The following is a 22,350-nucleotide window of genomic DNA, read 5'->3' as shown; positions in this document are numbered from 1 at the left end:
TGCTTTAAATAAGTTCTTTTTTTCCCTATCCCTTATCTTTCAGTGTAATGGGATGGAAGTTCAAAACAAAGTGTTGTGATGTAGAAGCAAAATTGTCTTCCAAAAGGATTCAGAATCTTTCAGTAAAAGTCTCCATGCCTTTGGATATGTTTATTTTTAATCAGTAAAATGGAATAATGTGTTTTAAGACTTTTCTGGGTTTACTATTGGCTAAGGTAGGACAAACAACGACAGGAATGGAATCTGAAAAATCTTCACATTGTGGTTTGGGGAAAGTCAGCTGTTGTTTAGCAAACCTAAGAATAGCAGTAGAAACAGTGGAGGGAACTGAAGATTGAAGAAAGTGACACTTCATCAGTTCACGCTTGCTTCATATTTGGAAGGCTTTCTCCTCAAACATGTGGGCAAGACACTTTTGTAGTGAGAATTCAAATTCTGCAGATATTCATGGCACTTGCCTAGGAAGGGTGTCTACTCACGATACACAAATTGCTGAGATGGTTTTTAGTAAACCCTACTTTATATGACAACCACAGGCATCAAGATATAAAGGGACGAATATGATTAAAGACATACAACAATGGCTACGTTGTTCCATTGTTGTATGTCTTTAAAAGACTCTCTTCTGTGTTCTTGAAAGTATAATTGGGTAACATCCATATCCATACTATGTCAAGCCTTATTTGATATTCACTCTAGAGATGTTAATACCCTGTAATATTTTACGATATTTTGGCTAGGATTTACAATGTAGCCTGAAAGAGTTAGTTGCCAAAATTGTACTTAGTTTCAATGGGTGTTGCATGTCCAGCTCTCTCAGCCTAATTTGAAAATCACATCTTTTTTCCTTTCCTTTTTAGGACACAGTCTATTGATAGCATTCTATTGATAACAAAAACTTACTCGCATATGCACCTCTTCATTGATAGACTCCTTTTTATTGGTCTTCTTAACATCTAGATACTTGACTAATGGGCCAATTGTTATTCCCTGTATTTGGAATGATGAGTGAGAAAATTAATTATTTTGATTAATATATGCAGAGGAGGGAAAAAAATGAAGCAATTATTTCTTATTTAAACAACTAGGAAAGAAGAATGTAGGCTACAGGGATACAGGCTAAAAAACAGAAAAAATAAGAATATTTTTAGAAGAATTATTGCTATTTTAAAATCAAAATTACATTTTAATCAATATAGTCTTAGAACTCAAAGAATTCACCTATGTAAAACCATCTTTTCCATACCTCACTTACAAACAGGACAATATTTTATTAAGGAGAAAATAAGAGCAAAATTCTAGTAAGGACAGAACATCCAACTGCAACATTTCCAAAAAGAAGCAGTTTGACTTTTCATTTTGAAGCAGATTTTACAATTTTATACTATACCATAGTATAGTAACATGGAAAGAGAATTGATTGGCCCAAAACAATTATGTTTTAATTTTCTTCCACAGAGAATTTCAAAATTTCTCAATTTTGTTTTCACTAAGACAAAAGAATTTTACAGAAATTCTTTGTGGCAGAAAATTGAAAAAAACATGTTTTGGGTGAATCTCAATAACATTTTACACCACTTCTTGAATCAGAATGTACATCCTTTGTACACCTCTAAGTGCATCACAAATGGGAAATGACTCTTCTGGTAAGTGTCAAAACTAAAGTATAGCCTCTCTCCAAAACACGAGGACGCTGCCCATGTGGTTTATAATGGGAGTTATTTGTGATTGAGGCTCTCAAGTTTTGATGACATGAAAAAACATCTCCAACGACAATTTTAAAGACAATATGTGTTTATATAGTTCCTCTGGCAAAGTTATTTATTATTTAGCCAAGATGGAAAACTAGATTAGCCAGCAACAATTTATTGTGTTAAATCTAGTGACTAGATGCAGTTGTTGGAAGTCTGAACTAGAATAATTTAATTCCAGCTTAAGTGCATATCTTGATGCAATCTTAATTCTGAAGCCTCTTGTCTATATGAAATTAAACAAGCCCATTATAAAACCTACTTACCTGGATGAACACAGTAAAATAGATAACTACGAGGGTAGCAGTAATGAACATTTTTTTCCTAGGGAAGAGAGATGCATGAAGCAAAAATGCAAGCGAGAAACTACTGGCTCCACGAAGACCACTGTAGGAAATAATGAGCTGGTCTTTAACAGTGAAGGGGTAAGTCCGGAACTTGTTACTGATGTAGAAGAGAGCAAACACACCTAAAAAGGGGAGAAAAGCTACTGTTAACCAGGAATTCTTGACGTGAAACAAAACCTAACTCCAAACCACTGACAGTCTGCTTTCCCATTATTTTGGTTGTAACTTCTTTAGGGAGCATTGGGACTGTGCTTTAATATATGAAAACACAATGCTTATAATGGGACAAATTTTATATACAATATTTTAGTGTAGCTTGTATATTTCTCATGAAGTATATGCTTTCTATTATAGACATAGACACTGGATTTTTGATACATTATAATCTTTCTGGCAACTGACTCCACAGCCCAGCCTCTGGCTTCTTTACTTTTCATTCCATCCAGGAAGAGCACACACCAACTGCTGAAATTTCCTTAGCCTGATGAAGGGTTTTTGAACTCAAAAGCTTGCTCAATAACTATTCTCCAACTATTTGTGTTGGTCTAATAAAAGATATCAAATTCACCCAAGGAACCTTGTCTGCCTATGTCCTTAGACCAACACGGCTACAACCTACACCCCTGCTTTCTATTATAGCTTTTTTGTGTGTATTGTTTCAGAGAAAAAGATAGGATACGTTATTCACTCCATTTGTGTTTTTAGACCATGCTTCTATGGGGTTCTTCCATTTACTGTCACTCTTCCTGTTTCTTCTCTAGTAATATTTTTTGGTCTGGCACAATTCAAGACCCGTATGTTTGAACAGTGTTTCACCCAAGACTCAGCCCTTTTGACAGATTCATTCAAAGGCTGACAATAATAAAGCAAGCCAGAATGAGACTACTTAATTCTCCAGTTTTGTCTTGTTCTGATAAAAGGAAAAACTAACAAAACATTGTGCATGATGTTCTAACTAGGGGTAGAGCGTGGCTTCTATTCAGAATACGTCTTTCTTGGTGCTTGTTTTCTGTTACTCTTTTGTGTCCTTTTCCAACAGCCAAATTTTTTATATAAATATGCTGATGTCTTAGATTTCACGTTAGCATCACCAATGATAATAATACTGAAATGTAAGAATTAGAATACTTCTATTTTAATACATCCATCATCAAAAACAGTACTGGATTATCATAAACAGGTCTTGTAGCCCTACCAGTTATCAAAATAGCAAAATTGCCTAGTGTAAGACACGTTTTGGTTGCTTACAACTGTGCCAAAATTTACAGTTTGACCTCAGATTTTACATGTTAGGCGTCTGCCTTAAGTTGACTTTTTTAAGTGTCATCCAAAACTGTTCAGCTCTTTTGGAGAATCTAAGTTGAGGAAAAATATGTAAGGATTTCTTTAAAAAGGCAATGTCTGTCTCCATCCTGAAAGACACATCTGTTGAAAATCATGCAGCATGGGGGAGGGAGCTGTCTAGTCTGGAGTTTTACAAGAGTGATACAAAAGTTTGGGTGTAAAGCTTCTTCCTTTTTGAGAGCATAGGGTGTTAAAGCTTCTTCCTCTTGGAGAGCAAATTAAAACAGCAAATATTCCCTATTTGATTCAAATCGCAAAGGTCATCCACATTGCCAAGGATATGTTAAGATGCCATCCAGGGTTTATCATTGTTAGTGAACTGCCACATTTACTTGAATATAAAATGAGGATTTCCCCCCCAGTAAATATGGCAAGGGGAAAGCCCCCTCATCTTATATTTGTATACGATGCAGAGTAGGGAGCAAGTGACTGCTGCAGCCCTGATTCTGACACTGAACTCAGGTTGGTGCCAGTCAGACCCATAGCAGCCTCCTGCACCACTCCTTTTCCCCTCAGCAGCTTTTGCCCACCCCTCTGCTTGCCCCCTTCCTTCCCCCTTAATGTCAGGCACAGCTCAGCTCCGACTTGGACTGGGGTTTCTCTTGGGCATGGAGTGCATTGAAACTCCTTTCCCTTCCTGAATGATAGGCAGCAACAACACTACTGCATGGCCAGGCATGGGCAGAGCTTCCACACTGTGCTCAAGGACAGAGTAGCCAGAGCAGTCCCTGACAGTAAGGGGAGGAGAGTGGGGGTGGAAAGACACAGAGACTGGGAGAGTGGGGGGAACTGGGGGGGAGGAGTTGCAAGTGGCAGGGGAGGCAGGGAGGCTGCAGGGGGAAGAAGTGGGCAGGGCAAGAGGGCCACCTGACAGTCCCATCCCCCCCAGCCACTGCTTTCCCTGCTGTAGCCGTTGGGGTGGGGGGTAGATTCAAGACAACCCCTCAATACTTAGATTCTATACCTGGAAAATTATAACAAATGTATAAATTATCCACATATAAGATCTAATTATTGGGGGAGTTGTCTTACAGTCACGGCTGACTTACATTCGAGCAAATACAGTAACTACAATTTGAAAACCCATTCACCTGAATTAATATAGTAAATTATATTGTCAGTCTAAATATAGGCTTAATGATAGAATTTCTCATACAGGAAGAAGGATTAACCCTAAGTGTTCTCCTTCCCCATTCCAATTTCGTCCTAATATTTGTGAACTGACCTCATCAATAAGAGCCACCAATTAACAACATAATTAAACCGGTTATACCAGTTAGTACTGAATTTCTGAGTGCACTCAAAAGTTTCTTTCAAGGAAACAAAGTGCCTTATCCACCCAAGATAACTACATGTACATATACATATTTGCCTCTTACTTATAGCCCGCCAGACCAGACAGAAGAGCAGAGTGAAGGACACAAAGGCCCAGTTCCACTCGTGGTTCTTTCCAACTGTAGAAACTCCCATAAACACAAAAATCAGGGTCTCGCTGACACTGCTCAACATCTTCATGAAATACTTGATGGTTGTGTAGGAATTCTGGGAAACATTTTCTTCCACATACTTTTTCATAGTCACTGCACATGCCGTCATCCTGCTCCATCAAAAATATCAAGCAAAGCATTCATCATTAGTGGTGGCCTTCTATGTTTGCTGTCTTAAAAGAGAAAGGCTCTTTAATTTGAAATATTGTTCAATCATCATTGTCTATACATCTCCTTGTTTGGAGCCAACATACAGTTAGCTTCTCATGCCCTCCCTCATGTTCAATGGAAACTTCTGCCTCAAGTTGTGCCTTTGATTTCATTTGGACTTTTCAAGAAATAAAGGACTGTATAATTGTATAGGTATTGTATTTAAGAGTAGCCAAAGCCAGTCCTGTAAAAGAAATAGAGGGTCCAATTTGGCAACCTCTCAGTGAGGGAGGATATCACACTCTGATTCAAAATGATTTATTGTTTTAAAAAATAGGACTAAATATTGACTGTCCCAAGCCCCAAATAAGGGACTTGTTATAGTGCCCTTGGACAATACCAGTCAGGGTATTAGAGTCTGCTTTCTGGTTCTACTGTGCCCTGGAACAGGGGGAGTGACAGACCCTATACAAGTCCTGTATGTGGCCCATTTCAGCTTACGAACTAGGCAACATATTAGGGAGTGAAGAACTAGCTCCAGCAATTCCCTGCCTGTCCTTGGCCATTTCTAGGCTCTGCCTCATTACATCTAGAACAAGCTATCCTGGGTAGCTTGTGTAGAGGTGCAAAGCAGCACCTGTTCTGTTCTAAGCCTGTTACTAATTAATTTGGCTTAATGTTGATAATAAGATCCACACTGAGTATCATCCTATTCAGTAATCTCAGTGAAGGCAATGAGACATCGTGTGGAACAAGATACTTCCTAGCATGTGAAGAATACAAAGATTTGGTCCTTTGGAAGGTTTTGTGTTCTGTGTTAAAAATGTTGTCACAAATTCTTACAAATATTTTCTCTCTCCATCCACCTCTCCACATTTTAAAGACTGTGTAAGAAGACAAAACACGTTGAAGAATGAACTAATAGGCAGCAGGATACATCACCATCTAATTTAGATAGACAACATTTTAGTCCTGTCAAGCTTCTGTGTGGTGATAGTTATTAGGCCTGTGTGAAGCTTCGGTCACTAATTCAGTTCGTCCCAATTCAGTGGCCAAATCTCCAAATCCAAATCAAACCAGGAACCCATTAATCTCTCTGAATCAAATCGGAACCCTCCAAATTGATTCAGAGAGATTCGGAAAGATTCAACAATTCAGATGGACACAGCTTTAAATGTTTTTTCTACATGACTCAAGGTACCAGGTGGCTCATGAATGTTGCGATGGTGGGGCAGAGGAGTTGGGGGGGGGGGGTGTCTCCAGTGTGCTCAGCAGCAGACCCGGAAGTAGACCAGAAACACTTAAAGTCCACTTCAGGGTCCACCAGAGAGCATGCAGGGGATCACCACTCCCTGCACCCCTCCAGCTTGGCAACTGGTGCCTCTTGGGTCTGGGGGGGCACAAGGGGTCCCCTTTTGGCCAATCGCTGAGCCAGGGGGCTGCGGGGGGGCCCCCCATGTGCTTGGCGGCAGACCTGGATATGGACCAGAAGTGCTACTGTGGGACACTCCATCCACTCCACCATTGCAGCATTCACAAGCCATGCCTGGTGCCTCGAAGTATGTAGAAAAAACATTTAAAGCTGTGTCTATGGCTGAATTGCTGATTCTCCAAAACAGCATTGAATCTTCAGATTCAGATTCCACTGAATCGAAATGGGGATAATGATCTGAATTAACAAATCAATTCACTGTCTCTGATTCAGGCTGAATCAGAATCTGAATTGAATATGGCCTGTTTCACACACCCCTGAATTAGTTATTCAATCTTGAGAGCTCAGAAAACTAAATGCTCCCTTATTTACTTATTGGAAAGAAAGCTACGGGGTGCCCTTGAATAACTGAGACAGGGTGCCCTTGACATGCTGAGACAAAACCATTAAACATTAATGTTTAATACTGTTGACTTTTAGGAAAATATGCAAAATAGATTTTCTTAATCCAGGAAGAAAATGAATGAATTCCTCAATAATTCAAAAGTGCAACAATATCATCTCATCACTAAAATAAGCAACAATATACTTAATAGCTCAGAAAGAACAAACACTAAAATTATTTTATTTTACTAATAATTTCAATAAACTAATGAAAATAAGAAGCACACGAAATAAAAAGTTATGAATTTTATACTATGAAAATCCACAGAATGATTTAATTTATTTATTTGGTGAGCTTTTTTCTATTTTTGTACAGATGGAGTGAGAAAGTACATAATTAATTAATTAGGACTTATGTGTTTAAAATCTAGTTCTGCATCAGTGTAGTCATTGACAGCAAATGTATTAGTGGTGTAAAATTGGGACAATTTTGTAGCATGTACAAAAGATATAAAGCAGTGGAAAATTAAAATCCTATATATTTTAATTATTAGATCTGAATAATATGCTTCTAAATATTCCATTATAAATGCACTTGAAGTTTGAGGATAATGCTTTCTATAGATCTAATTAATTACTTTATTGGGTTAATTATTTAAAACAGTTGTCTGGTAATGAGGACGATACTGCAAGCACACTCCATATTTGAACCAAAATTATATATTATTGTTGTGAACAAATCTAGGCCTACCACACATATTCTGAGGAAACACATTTCTAGTGCAGACAGAAGCAGTTCATATCTTATCTGAATGTGTGATATATAGTGGGGGCCAGATTCTATACCACTTATTTGGCATCCAAGCTGAGTGCCTAGGTGCAGTCCTATTCCATTCCATTCAAGTGCCTGAAAATCTACTTTTGTAACATCTCATCGTCTGACCCTTAATGTTAAAGACGTGTAGTTAGCCATGTTAGTCTAAAGTTAAGTAAAAGCTGGGGTAGATTTGTTCATTACAGACTAACCGAAGTCTAACCCAAGCTTTTCTGAGCTGTAGGTCACTTCATCTGACTCTGAAAGGACATACAGAAAGCAGAGTATAAGAAGAAGAAAGAAATTAGAATACGAACAACAAAGTGGGGGAAGAGAAACAGATAGGGGAGAAGAGGCAAGGGGTCAATGATGGGAGAGACAAGAAAACAAACATATTCCTATTGGTTGGTTTGTTTGTCTGTCTCTCCAAGCACTGATCCCCTGCTTCCTCTTCCCACTTTCTCCCTAACCCCTTGTCTTTTGTATTCTAATTTCTCTGTTCTTCTTATACTCTGCTTTCTGAATGGCCTTCATGCCATGTGATGAAGTGAGCTACAGCTCACGAAAGCTTGTGTGTTCACTCATGCTCTCTCTCCCTCGCTCTAGGTGGATCTTGACAAGCTCATGAAATGGGTGGATGAGAACCTGATGGTATTCAACACCGAAAATTGCGAGGTTCTCCACCTTGGGAGGAAAAACCTGCAACATGCTTATAGGTTCGGCAGTGCTATGCTGGTTAGCACTACAGATGAAAGGGACTTGGGGGTCATGATTGACCACAAGATGAACATGAGCCTTCAATGTGAGGCTGTGGCTAGTAAAGTGAGCAAAACACTGGTTTGCATCCATAGATGCTTTGCAAGCAAATCCTGGGACATCATTCTCCCATTGTACTTGGCCTTGGTGAGGCCACAGCTGGAGTACTGCATCCAGTTTTGGGCTCCACAATTCAAAAAGGATGTGGAGAAGCTTGAGAGGGTGCAGAGGAGAGCCACACGCATGATCAGAGATCAGGAAAACAGACGTTATGATGAGAGACTAAAAGCTATGAGACTCTTCAGCCTGGAAAAGCAAAGGCTCAGGGGTGATCTGGTGGCCACTTATAAGTTTATCAGGGATACTCGTGAGGATCTGGGGCAACATCTGTTCACTACAGCACCCCAAGGGATGACAAGAGTGAATGGTCGCAAACTCCGCCATGACTGATTCCGGCTGGACATAAGGAAGAACTTCTTTACTGTCCGAGCCCCCAAGGTTTGGAATAGACTGCCACCAGAGGCGGTTCAAGAACCTACTTTAAATGCCTTCAAGACCCATTTGGATGCTTATCTTGTTGGGATCCTATGATCCCTGATGTGACTTCTTGCCCCTGGGGAAGGGGGCTGGACTCGATGATCCTCCAGGGTCCCTTCCAGCCCAAATGTCTATGAAATCTATTAAATACACACACACACACACCTACTTTGGTTAGCCTATAAGGTGCAAATCTACCCTGCCTTAAGGCTAAGTCACAAAAAAGCAGAAAATAGGAGGAGGACCCACTCACCTTTTATATTAACATTGTTCATGAGCTTGAGCAGGGTGGGGTAGAATCACATAGGCAATTAAGTCCACTTACATGCCTAACAGTTGGGAAAGAATCTTGTCCTTGGTGTCCATGTTCAAACGTTAGCCTTATTAACTGAGAGTGACCCTTCACCTGAGATGCTAATGCCCTTAATAGGCATAGATACATACAACCTTGGGTATGTGTGCATGTGTTAATGCTTCTGCGTTCTGTATTTTGGCCAGGATTCAGTTCCAAACTACACTAGTCAATCCAGGCATCATTCCATTGAAATCACTTGAGTTACACTTGATTTTACAGAACTATAATTGAGAAAAAAGATCTGACCCATTATCTTTTGCTCTTTTTATATTAGCAGTTTCATATAGGTAGGGGTGTGCAAAACGGGCCATATTCAATTTGGATTCAGCCCGAATCAGGGGCAGTGATTTGATTCGTCGATTCGGATCACTGTCCCTGATTTGATTCAGCCAAATCCGAATCTATAGATTGAAAGCTGATTCAGCAAATCAGTGATTTGGCCATAGACACAGCTTTAAATGTTTTTTCTACATACTTCAAGGTACCAGGTGCAGATCATGAATGCTGAGATGGTGGCGCAGATGGAGCATTCCACAGAAGCATGGGGAGACCCCCCGCATGCTCAGCAGCGAACCCAGAAGTGGACCAGAAGTACTTCTGGTCTACTTCTGGATCCATCACTGAGTGTGCAGGAGACCCCCTCTGCCACCCCCCCCATCCCAGCTAAGTGATTGGCCACAGGGGGACCCAAGGTGCCCTGCCAGACCCAGGAGGTACCAGTAGCTGAGCTGGAGCAGGGGCGGCGGTCCCCCATGCACTCCATGGTAGACCTGGAAGTGCACCAGAAGTGTTTCTGGTCCACTTCCGGGTCTGCTGTTGAGTGTGCTGGAGGCCCCCCCCCATGCTCCAGTGGGACTCTCCATCTGCCCCACCATCTCAGCATTCACAAGCCGCCTGGTACCTTGAGGTATGTAGAAAAAGCATTTAAAGCTGTTTATGTCCGAATCATCAAGTCTTTCCAAACCTCTCCAGATTGATTCAGAAGGTTCCTATTTGATTCAGAGAGATTAAAAAAGGATCTCCTGATTCAATTTGGAGATTCGGCTGTCGAATCAGGCCGAATCTCCACTGAATCAAATCAGCAACTGTTGCTTTGCACAGCCCTAATATATAGCTGTATCACTCTCATAACCTTATTGGGGTGTTACACAGAAATAAATTCTGTAGTACAAGTCAGTCTGCTGTCCAAAAGTGTCTTTTGGCACTGAAAGTGTCTTTTGGCACTGAAAAATCACAACTGAAAAAAGAGGTGGTAACAACACCAGTCATTATACCAACACTGTACCCAAAACCATGGCAAGGATAGAAGTCTACCTTGTTGGAGGCATCCGAAAATTCTTACTGGATACTCACGCCAAAATTCCTGAGATGTAAAGAGTTTCAGCAGACAAGTAGGATAAATAGCTGAACATGAAGACCAGCAAAGGCTCTATTGAAGATATGTTCTGTGTAAATCGAGTCATGAATGCTGAAACAAATCCAAACACGATGCCAAATAGTACTCCACCTAGCCCAACCACAAAGAAGCGAGCAAACCCAGCAAGAACATCAACTGGTTCAATCTCTTCATATCTATGCATCTGGGAGAAGGCGATGAATATATTATATAACACCTGTATACGAAGAGACACCAGTTAGAAATCTTTCAACATCCACTATGTTTATTTTTAATTACACATCATGTATTGATTTATATTGCTTAGCAATGTAGTAGTTTAAGTCCTAGTCTAAACTTACACTTAAACAGGATTAGATAAAATATATACCATCAACCCCCACCTCCCCCCCCCCCCCGCAAATCCCTGCTTTTGAATCCAATGTTGGACCCCAGGACCATCACCTCCCCATTAAGTGCTTTAACACATCAGTCATAGTCCATTTTATGTCCTGTATCTCTATGGTTCAAGGATCTTTAATTCTTTTCTGTACCTCCTCCAGCAGAAATCTTCCACCCAGACTGTCCTATCATCTGGTACTTAGGGTATTGAGGGGGGAGGTATGGGTTAGAAACATTTCAAGGCAGAAGCAGGAAATAACCTTGGGTAAGTGTTTTAACCACTGGGCTATTATGCAAACAGAGATCACTGGCATCTCAACTAGCTGTATCTTAAAAGAAAATGGCAGGCATAATTGGTTTCTCAGAGAATTAGCAGAGAAGATTGCAGTTAGATGTCTAAATACTGCTTAGGTGCTAAACAAATGGAATAGGCTCTGGCCCTAGTTTCTGGATCCCAATTAGTGTTAGGTATTAGTTATGTGCTGAACTGCTCAGTCTTATCAGCACTGGGGCAGTTCTGAGTATGTGCAGAAGTCCTACCTTACACACTTGAAAGTCAAAAAGCAAGACACCTAGGGCATTTAGATGCCTACTGGGTTAGGCAGCAGCTGAGCAGGGCTTTTCAGAATCACAGTTTTGGATTCAGGCTCTTACATTCCACGTAAGTCCCATATTAAGTGTTTACGACTCTTCTTGGATTTTATTCTTAAATTGATAATGCTTTCAGTGTGGTCTAGAGAATGTAAAATGCAATAGAGTAGAATAGAAGCCAAGCCTCATACCAGATATAGATAAATGCCCAACTCATTATTGTTCAATTTCTATCATAATTCTTATTTAACAAATGCTTGAGTCTGTTATAATACTTATAATAGACATTGATATAACTGATTTAGTAGATGCCTGCCACAACTGTGTTCTTACTAGCAAAATATTTTTCAATGATTTGAAAATACTGGGTTGGTTTTTTTTACTTATAAAAAATCTCTTTGACGCTTTAGAGCTAGATTAAGACTAGAATTTGCTTTATAGTTTTGATAATCCAGATAACTAAACAACAGCAGTTATATTACTAATTTCCAGCTTTGCTAGAAATCATGGGTTGTTCATTTTTGATTTTCATTGGTTGTTTTCATTCATTTTTTGATTTCTGTTCTGATATGGTTATTAATCATTCCATTTGTGCTGGTCCAAACCCATCAACTCCTCTGTGCCTTCCATTTTCCTATATATTCTATTTTAATGAAGTTTCACTTGTTTTCAAAGTTGGCATTTTAAAAGTTGCTAATGATTTCAACTTTAAGGGTTTAAAAAAGTAATCCATTTATTTTTTGAAAAGTTTTAAAACCTGCTTGGCCCAATACATACACTGGGGGCACATCCTGATGAGCACACACGTGAGGTTTGTGGTACCTCAAATCCCTTTGAGACACTGCCAACTGTATGCTGACCACATACACCAGTTTGCTACACTACTAATCTGCAGCACAATGAGTTTTTCTGATAACAGGAGATCCCCATGTCAAAAAAAAAGCTGGTGAAAAATGCTGTGTAGTGCATATGGCAGCAATGTGTGCCACAGAAAAACAGACCCTGGCTGACCAGAGCCATGCTTTGGCTGCTGGCCAGTCTCTGAGTGGCTGGTTCACTGCTGCTGCTGCCCCAGAAGGCCTCCCAGAACCCCAGGTAAGGCCGTGCGCCTCCCTTACTCCACCTGGGTCTACTTGCTGTGTGCCAGAGTATGTGTGCAGGGCCATGCCCAGGACAAATAGCAGCACCACAAATACGTGCTGCTGCTAGTTGTCCCACAGCAAACACACACCTCTACATGTGCATGCTTGTCAAGATGCTCCTCGGGTCTGTAACACTAACTTTTATTACTCATAAGTCAGCCACTGTCTCACCATATTTCCTAATAACCCTTGTTCTGAAAAAGATCATAATGAAAAATATTCAGGAATTTTCACTGCTACATTTTTAAGTAGCAGGGAAAGTTTGCAACAATTTAATATGGGTTTATCAGTACCATTACAAATCGCAGACCGTTGTTAATCATTGTCATTGGCAGTTATGAGGATGACAGTCTTCCAGTAAAATGGAAATAATTGGTGATTCTTAAGAGGACTGAAGATGCTGATTCAAGATCTATATGTTTGATTGTAGATGTGGCAAACAGTTCTGGGAGGAAGGAGTAGATCTTGGTGATACTGGGTCACTGATCTTCACCTTTGTCTCGTGTTGTAGCAAGGCAGATTTGCTCAAAATGATCAACTATTTTCATACATCATGGTGCCACTTAGGATGGCTCAGTCTTGGGTCTCCCAGATATTGATATTAATATTAATTTTGCTAATATTCTTGGCTAGTAATAAGTCATATGATGCCTGTCATCATTAGCTCTCAGTCACATTCAATTCATGTAAATCTTTTAAAGTAAGTTTGAAAAAACCATATCTAAAGACAAAAAGTCTTCACAGTGCTTGCCCAGAAAGTATTCTTTCCAGAGATACTCCTGCAAGACACAGGCCCAATGTGCTTCATATCTCTTGGGTTCTTTAGTCTTTCATTCTCTAACTCATTTAAGGGGGTTGTTTAATAAGTCTGAGGTTGATATTTGCAGATGGAAGGTTCAGGCACATTAAAATGGAAATCTTATTACCTGGATATTATCTATCCTTAAGCTGCTTCCTATAACTTCAAATTATCATACGGTATCATAGATTGTCTGAGCCTTGTCTTGGACGGCCGGAGCCGACTCGAGGTCAATAAACAAATTGCTCGGTCGTTTGGGCGGGCTGGTGAATGGAGAGGCAGACAAAGCGTATTGGTTGCAAAAACTTTACTTATGCCGCTTGTAGCTGCGACGCAGGTGGTCCGGTCACTTAAACAACTCCACGAGTTGCTCCAGCTGGCAAGGCTCAGGCCAGCTAATCCGTCCACAAATTAAGCCGGCAGGGAAAGGGTATGTCTAAGGATTGCGCTCAGCGACGGGGAGAAGAATCGATAGGTGATCAGTCTATCGATTAGCTCAGCCGCAAGTCAGATATCTTTAGAGGCACTCTGCAGCATGCTCAAAGTTCTCCGACTTGGGTGGAAGTCACACAAAATTTTATACGGCCAGCAAGCCAATTACTAGCCACCACGTAGGAATAATTTAGAACCAATAGAGGGACACAATAGAGGGACACAAATTTGCATGCGAATGGCGGGAACTCTCTTGCACCAGGGTTTTCTGTTGCAGCAGAAAACTTTTGCTGTGCAAGAGGGTCTCATGTGGTGGGAAAATTCTATCGTGCCGAGGCACTAAAATCATTGGGTTGTGACAAGCCTCAATGTCAAAATTACTAGGTGACACACCAAACACAGTGATTGTTCCAGCTGGTACAAAAGTAAGGGTTTTCCAAACTGCAAAGTATGGAATTAACCTCAGTAGCAGATCTTTTAAAGACTGGATGAATGTATGTAAATTGATACAAATTAAGGTACAGTAACCATTCTCTACTACTCTTCCTCCACTGACCACATCCTCTTTCTACAATTTTGAAAGGTGCATGTTGTTGATACAAAGTGCTGGGCACTGCTGAAAGTATGGCTGGAAAAACTATATTCAGCAAGTAACTTACTCATTGAATTTGCCCTTTTCCTGTTTCTGAGTTGTCCATTGCATGTGCATGTTTGCTGTGTGTACTCATTAAAGAACTGTTCCATGCAAAAGCTATGGATTATTCACTGGAAGAACAGTGATTGTGTTAGCCACCGATTATCACTGGAAGAATGGTTGTGAGTATGTGCTCTCCACCTGAGTCACAGGGTATTCTTTCTATTCCATAAATTATAATTGCCTATAATTCTTTTAATGGCAATTAACATTGCAAAGGCCCAAGCCAGATTCCAGGGAAATTTTGAATTCAGAGTTCAGTACCTAGGCTCCCTGGGAATGGGAACAAAAAAAAGCAGTGAGTTAAGCAGGAAGCTGGCTGAGTGCTGGCATTGCTAAGCTGCCACAGAAGTGAGGGTGGACCACAATCACCACTATTGTTTTAAAAGGAAGTGATTGTTACAATTGCATTGTGTGTGGAGCCCATTCTGTTAGGAAATCTCAGAGCTTGCCTGACAGATGAAGAACTTGACAGGAGGCAGGTAAAATAAAACCTAGTTTATGGATCCTGATTGAGTTTAGGCCTGAAATGAACTGATTTCACTTCTCCTTTCTCTGTATACACAATTCTCTTGCAAATACCCAGCTCATAACAAGCAATAGAGCAATAGGTTGTGAGAGATCTTCAGCCTCCTCAACTTAATTATAGACATAATTCTTCTGAAGCTAATGGGAATGCTCACATGAGTAAGGTGACCACAGTTTGGCCTCCATTCCCTTAAATAGGAATAAGTTCAAAGCCATTATTCTGACAACACAATCTATTGATTTTGGGAGATTTTGCCCACTTAAGTGACTAGCTGTAGAGTGCGGCATCCAGCACAAAATGCAGACACATTTCTTTAAAAGTTTTCCTTCAAAAATGTTCATTCAACTTGATAAACATGTTGTGAAGGACTGGGAAACAGCTGTGTTGTTTTATATACTTCTTGTGCGCCTCAGTTTATCTCTGTGATATTATCCTGCCTGAGTGCATAGTTAACTGAAAGACAGCTGTTAAGAGAGAAACCCATAGGAAATGATAAGATAAGACACCTGAGGTAAACACTATCAAGTTGAGGCAACAATATTTGCACTATCAGTGGGGAAGAAACTACCTATCTGGCTCCATCCAAGCTAGGATGGTTTACTCATCTCCAGTTTCAAGACAAAGGGGATTTTAAACCACAAAGAAGAGATAGTGGTTGAGTGAGCCAGAGAGGCTGTCTAGGGCATCATTTTATGCCCCAAAGATTGTTTAATATATGTCTCCTACCTATGTAGTTCATCCCATCAAATATATCACTAATCAAATTCCTGTTTCTAGGGTATCACTGAAGCTAACTGATTGATCAAGATAAAGGTGATGTATGGAGGACAGGTCATTTCCCCTGCCAGAGATAGGGTTAGATAGGCCGAGAGAGACTTTTAAAGGTGCAATACATGTGTGTGGGGGGTTTGGAGGGAGACTACTTTTTTATTCCCCTTGCTCTACATACTTTGTTTTTGAGCAACAAATAAATAATGTTTTACTCTGAAGTCTATGTTTCTATGTCACTGCAAATAGATGTTGATGCAGGCTTTCAATGGGAAACTCATGCAGATGCTAAAACTAAGCTGGACCTGTCATCAATACATTTAGGAGCTAAAAGATTGTACTGTAACTATTCAGTTTTCAAGGGTATGCACACCACGGGCAAGTCCAGACGTGCAGGCATGCGTAGTTTGTGGCATCACAAATCATACGCATTGCACATTAAACCATGCATGGGGCTGCTAATTTGCAGGGGGAGCATGAGGATTTGGGGTGGGGGGCACAAAATTGGCTACCAGGATTTTCTGGTAGCAAAAAAAAAAAAAAAACAACAAAAAAACCCAAAACAGAAAAAGAAGTGATGCAAAACATATGAAAATAATGGGTGCCAGGACAAATGCAGAGATGGGGGAGCAAGCAGCCCAGGGGGCTGGCTGGGACACAGGGTGCCTCAGCATGGGGCTAGCTGGCAGGCAGCCCTTGTGCTGAGGCACCCTCCACGCCAGCCAGCCGGGTGGAGGGTGGGCACATGGAGATGGGACAGTAGGTAGTCCTGGGCAGCCTGGTCCCTTGTCTGTGCATGCTGAAGATCCCCCTCGCGCAAGGAGGCAGAGACAGAGAGCACCAGCCCAGGGCTGCCTACTCCTCTGTCTTAAGACACACTGCATCCCAGCCAGCACCCACTGGAGCTCAGCATGCCTCAGCACAGCCATTTCCCCTCTCCCCTGCCCCAAGCACATGGAGCTCAGCCAGAAGCTGGAGCCAGACCCAGAGCCAGAGCTGGAGGAGCTCGGCATGTCCCACAACAAATAGCACGGGCAGGGGCATGTGCTGTGGCACAAAGAGGCACAAATTTGTTTCTGCTATTATTTGTGCCAATGCAAGCTCACGCCACTGCTCGCCTGGACACAGCCGGTGATTCCATCCAGAATCCGATGCTGGAATCTAGTTGGGTACACTAGAGAGAGACTAAAGGAGTCTAAGACATAGTTGGTTCTGCAACAGTGATGCATGTACTGCCCAATTATTGTAAGAGGAGAGAGGGAAATATCAAGGTCAGAGCAAGTTAGTAGAGCAGTACACCACTCAAATACAGCAGCAATATCCAGCCAGTTACCCAAGCTAAATGATTCGGAGCTAGCTGAGGTGCCTCTAAAAGGCACTGAACTGTACAATATAGACATACCTTAAGTTGCTTGGAGCAGAAATTTTCTTTTATTTCCTTATCCAGTATACCTCCAGTGATGCAGTTTAGACCCTAAGCACTGAAGCTAATGACAAAGTTGCCATTCACCTTATGGAAGCCTTTGGCCTCACTGGTGGGTTTACTATAGAATGATTGGGGCCTGATTCTCCTTTCACTTCTAATCTTTCTATAACAACGTTGCTTCCCCCCTTCTGTTTCACACAAGCTTTGTGTGTTATGCATGTATGATTCTTAGGACAATAGGGACCTAATCCCTGATTCTGCAATATAAAAAAAATACACTTTTTATTCATTTATTATATTTCCATGGATTTCAGTGGAGCCATTTATGGTCCCTGCTGGTGCAAGTCAAAAGAAAATCAAGCCAAATAACTCTACAGCTAAAAAAACTTCAATGTCTGCCAAGGGAGAAAAATGAATTGCACAAACCAACTCACCACAGTTATTCCATCATTGAGCAGTGACTCTCCAAAGATCATCATGTAAAGCTGCTCATTAACCGATGCCTCTTCAAAAACAGCCAGTGCAGCCACGGGATCCACAGCTGAAATCATGCTACCAAAGAGCAAATTCTGCAGCAGGTCAACATCAGTAAGACCAAAAGCTTCGATCTGACAGATCGCATAGAGAGAGAGACCAATCCCAAATGCATTCAGGAGGGCGCCCAGCACAGACCACCACAGAATGGACCCAATATTTTCAAAAAAAGGGCGAGTTGGCATAAAATAGCCTTCCTTCAGGACAATTGGTGGGAGGAGATATAGGAAGTAAATGTTTGTATTCATAACTGGTGGGGATTTGTGATCAGTGCCAAAAATGATTGCTCCAACCAATACCCCAACAGCAATCTGGAGGCAGCTTTCTGGCATGAGCCTGGGTAGTCGGTGGTAGAGATGGAAACCTTGAATAAAACATGGAAAACTTATCTGAAATGAAAAGGTTTACATATTGCCATATTGTCTATTGTTTCTGAGCTCATATAGAGGTGTTTCCCCTAACTTGGAATGTCCTGTATCCAAGCTAGGTCTTTTAATGTCTCCCTCTACTGCACTAAAGACTGTAGTGTTAACATACCATGTCATTTATGCTCTGGACCTAGTCATTATCCCTCTAAAGTTAAAGAGTTTTTTGCCAATGAGTTCCAGAATAGGCCCTGTTTTTGTATGTTATCTTCATCACATGGATCTGAATCTGCTCTCACTTCCCCAAGTTATACACTATTGCAAATCCATTCATGCCATCATTTTTATTTAACATTTACAGTAGAGTAGCTCCTAAACACTCAGCCAGGTCAAAGAACCTTTAGAGTGGGCACTGCACAAACCTGAATTCACAAAGTGAATAACAGTTATTCTCCCCAAAAGCCTCCGTAGACTTATTTCTGATTTACTATACTACAAGTGAAACAACTATACAATTATAAACCCAGTGACATAGTTCTGCAGCCTTAATCTATATAAACATTAGGTTGAGAAACCCTGTCTTAGACTTTCTTGGACTTGAGACACCCCTCATTGGATTTGAGGCACCCCTCCAAAAGCTTTTTGACTTGTGGTACCCAATTTCAAAAACTAATTTATATATTATGGTGCTTACCTCCTTGCAAAGGGGCTGGCAGTGGGGATGAGGATTGACCAGGCAGAGACAAGCCTCAGCCTGTGCTTCTCTGCTTTAGTTATCTGCCAATCTCCCCACACTTTGCTTATCTTCTCACAGCTCCCAGCACTATTCAAAGGTTCTGGGTCATGCTGGTTGAGAATCAGTGGTCTGAGATATTACTATACTGCTAAGCTATCAGAGCCTATCAGCGACTCATACAACCTGAAAAACAGGTGATTTTTTAAAAAACAAAAACAACATCTTTATGACCACGGTTTTACTAATTTCTACTTCTGATTTAAACAGTATACAGCCATAGAAATTAAATGGCAGCAAATGAGCTATTTGCAAGAGAACTGGAAAATATTTTTTTTACCCCATGAAAGTTTTTTTTAATTACAATTTTTCCCATCCTCAAACTGGACAAAAACAAAGGCAGAATCTTGCACTGCCATGGCTGGGAATCCCATTAGGTGCAGGACTCCCAGGTGCAGCAGACCATGGGACACCCCTGTGGCTGGGGACCCCATCAGTTGATGGGACATAGTTATGCAATACATTCAAATTAAAGCTGGATAGAAACCAGCTATAAAGTTATTACATGTTTTCCCGCTCTAACTTTGGATGCAAACAAAAGTAACAATTTTCACTTAATTTGGCTGCAGAAAGCAGTTTATAGCTATGACCAAACACAAGTATATGGCTGCAGGCATCTTCAACAATAGTTGATCAGGTGAAAACCTGACCACTCATTGCATGAGGTATCAGATAAAGACATTTCAAAGTGTAGCAACTTTTACAACTTGTGTCTGGAGCTCCCAGCCTGTTGCTGTTTTTAGAATGGGAGGAGGAAATGAGAGAGTTCAGTATGGGGGGGTTTCAGCCCCCCTGAAGGGTGGGGTTGGTGTATTGGAGCACCCCCAAGGTGGGGGTGGGGCTCAAATTCACCCACCCCACCCTTCAGCACCTTCGGGGGAGCCACAAGAACCAGCTCCCTCTGGTCCCTTTCCCCCCTCCCATTCTGAAAACAGTAAGTACTCGCAGAGCCCTGGCCATTGCAGCCAGGTTCCCAGCCAGCAGCTAGATTCCCCTCCCCACTTGAGCTAACAGTCAACTTCTGTTTGGTCTGGGATAAGTTGTAACTCAAAAATCATTCTGAGTTACAGTTGGGACCTGCACTGTCTGCACCCAGCTGGTTAGACCTTTTTAAGGCATGACAGTTAATTTGCACATGTAGCTGGTCTAAATTAATTGCACGATTAACCAGATAATTACACAATATATGTAACATGTAGAGGGGACCCGAGTTTCACATAGGACAGAAGTTGTCAGCATTAACAGTCTTTGCTCCCTCTCAGCTGGGTGACTTTGACACAAAAGGCTCTATAATCTGAGGCTAGTTTTAGTCAACAAGACACCTCTATCAAATCTTTCATGGAAACTTTCAGAAATCATATGTAAGCTCTTTGGAGCTATCATTTATAATATATTTATATAACACTTCGAGTTGTTACTTTTAGGAGCTTATATGTCAAAATTTAAAGAATAATAATTATGTATAGGACTTACAATGACTAATTTGTTTTATGTTTAGTATAGCTCATAGTAATATTGTCTCTTTCTCCCCACGTATTTATACTTGTGGACAAACAGGCATACAGGTAGATATGCACATCTGTGTGCATGCATGTGTTCAAATAGTGTGTACATGCATTTATATTCATGTGATGAATTTAAACTTTTTTTCTGCAATGTTGGCCCCTAATCTACTCCCTGACTATTAACACTACCTCCTGACCTACTTGTAAAATTCCTTCTGTACTATGTCAAATAGTAAACATTTTTTTCCAAAATTCCCAAGCGATCTTTCCTGCAGTTCCCACCAACTGGAGAATTTCTTCCCACAACTAAATAAACCCAGTTTACATATGCAATATTCATCTTTCATGTACAAGCGATTGGTCTTAGATTTTGTAACATGTAACATGGCTTTCTACTTATGTGAAAAGGAGATTTAGAGTTTCCCCTGGGACAGATAGCAGCTGATTGTGTCCCTAAAAAGGTCTTGCTTTAGAGTTGCAGTTATTATTTTTCATTATTCTTTTTCTGGGATTCCTGTTGGCTTCATAGTAACTAAGACATCTGTTTTCCCCCTGCATCTCCCTCCTGAGAAGAGGACCTACAAAAACAAACAGTCCCGATTATTTCTAACTCCCTCATGTATGTGGCTGGCCATAAATCTGTTGGACTTTTTTTGCCTTTTTCTTCCACGTATTTCCTTAACAAAGAATGCCCCAACTGGAAATTTTTTACTTACCTATTTTTGCAAGGGAGGCAAGGAGTATCCAAAGAGTCACTTCACAGGGAATCTGCACGTAGTAATAATTCATTTTAAAAACATGCAGTCGCTCATCCCTCAAAGAGTCCTCGGCCTCTTCGGGTTCGTAGTGTGGAGTTGAGACACTGCTCATTTTGGCTAAATCCAAAAATGGAGCAGCAAAGGGACACTTCAGAGTCAATATCAATAGTAACCAGATCACAAGATTCTGACGTATTAGCACATGAGTGCCCATAGTCAGGGTTGAATTTTTCTTTTATTATATGTAGCATCTACTGTATACGTGGATGCACGTGGTATTTTCAGCTTGCAGTGACAAAATCTTCAGGATTTCGCCACAAAATTGCTTATCATTTTAAAAATCCCAATATCCCTGTGCCTTTCTATTTTGAATTGCAGAAGGATCAGGAGTTTAGATGAAGACACAGGTATTTTCAGGCTCCTTACATACAAATAAAATCTCTCAGCAGCCTCCCACTGTTTAGAAATAAAGTCTCTTTCCATCTAAAAGAGTCCTTGCTTTTGTTTCTACAGAGAAGAGTAGATAAAAGTTGACAGGAGACCCTTAAGAAATGTCACAAGACTAAAAAGAATCAGAGGGTGCATTTCCCAGCATGCTGAACAGGTAGAACTACCTGTTCCACACCTCTTTGTCCTGGCCTGCCTTGCTCCCTCCTGCATTCAAAATGCTCAATGCTCCTTGGTAGCTCCAATATCTGACTTACTTGTACTGACTCACTTGATACTTTACTTCATATGTAAATAAATGTATCTTTCAAAAGTTACTTCAGAGACATCTAGTGGAGAATCACAAAAATTACATATTGTTCAGTTAAATTTTGTTGTTTCTCATAGCTCCATAAAACATACTCCTGGTGTGCATAGAAATTGCTTTTTCGCC

General features: G+C 40.8%; 1 protein-coding gene across 1 annotated transcript in view; it reads right to left on the bottom strand.

Annotated features, from left to right (window-relative positions):
• SLC9A4 (solute carrier family 9 member A4) overlaps positions 1-22,129 on the bottom strand; it is a 39,238-nt gene extending 17,109 nt beyond the window's left edge. The window contains exons 1-6 of the mRNA XM_019484924.2: positions 21,429-22,129; positions 17,950-18,413; positions 10,711-10,970; positions 4,822-5,039; positions 2,018-2,220; positions 904-990 (exon numbers count right to left, since the gene is read on the bottom strand). Coding sequence (XP_019340469.2) covers positions 904-990; positions 2,018-2,220; positions 4,822-5,039; positions 10,711-10,970; positions 17,950-18,413; positions 21,429-21,684 — 1,488 coding nt within the window. The 5' untranslated portion in view covers positions 21,685-22,129. The remainder of the gene's footprint in view (positions 1-903; positions 991-2,017; positions 2,221-4,821; positions 5,040-10,710; positions 10,971-17,949; positions 18,414-21,428) is intronic.
• Between the last annotated feature and the right edge of the window lie 221 nt (positions 22,130-22,350).

The sequence above is a fragment of the Alligator mississippiensis genome, chromosome 1 (genome assembly GCF_030867095.1).
Source record: "Alligator mississippiensis isolate rAllMis1 chromosome 1, rAllMis1, whole genome shotgun sequence".
NCBI lineage: Eukaryota > Metazoa > Chordata > Crocodylia > Alligatoridae > Alligator > Alligator mississippiensis.
This window is presented reverse-complemented; position numbering and strand designations above follow the sequence as displayed.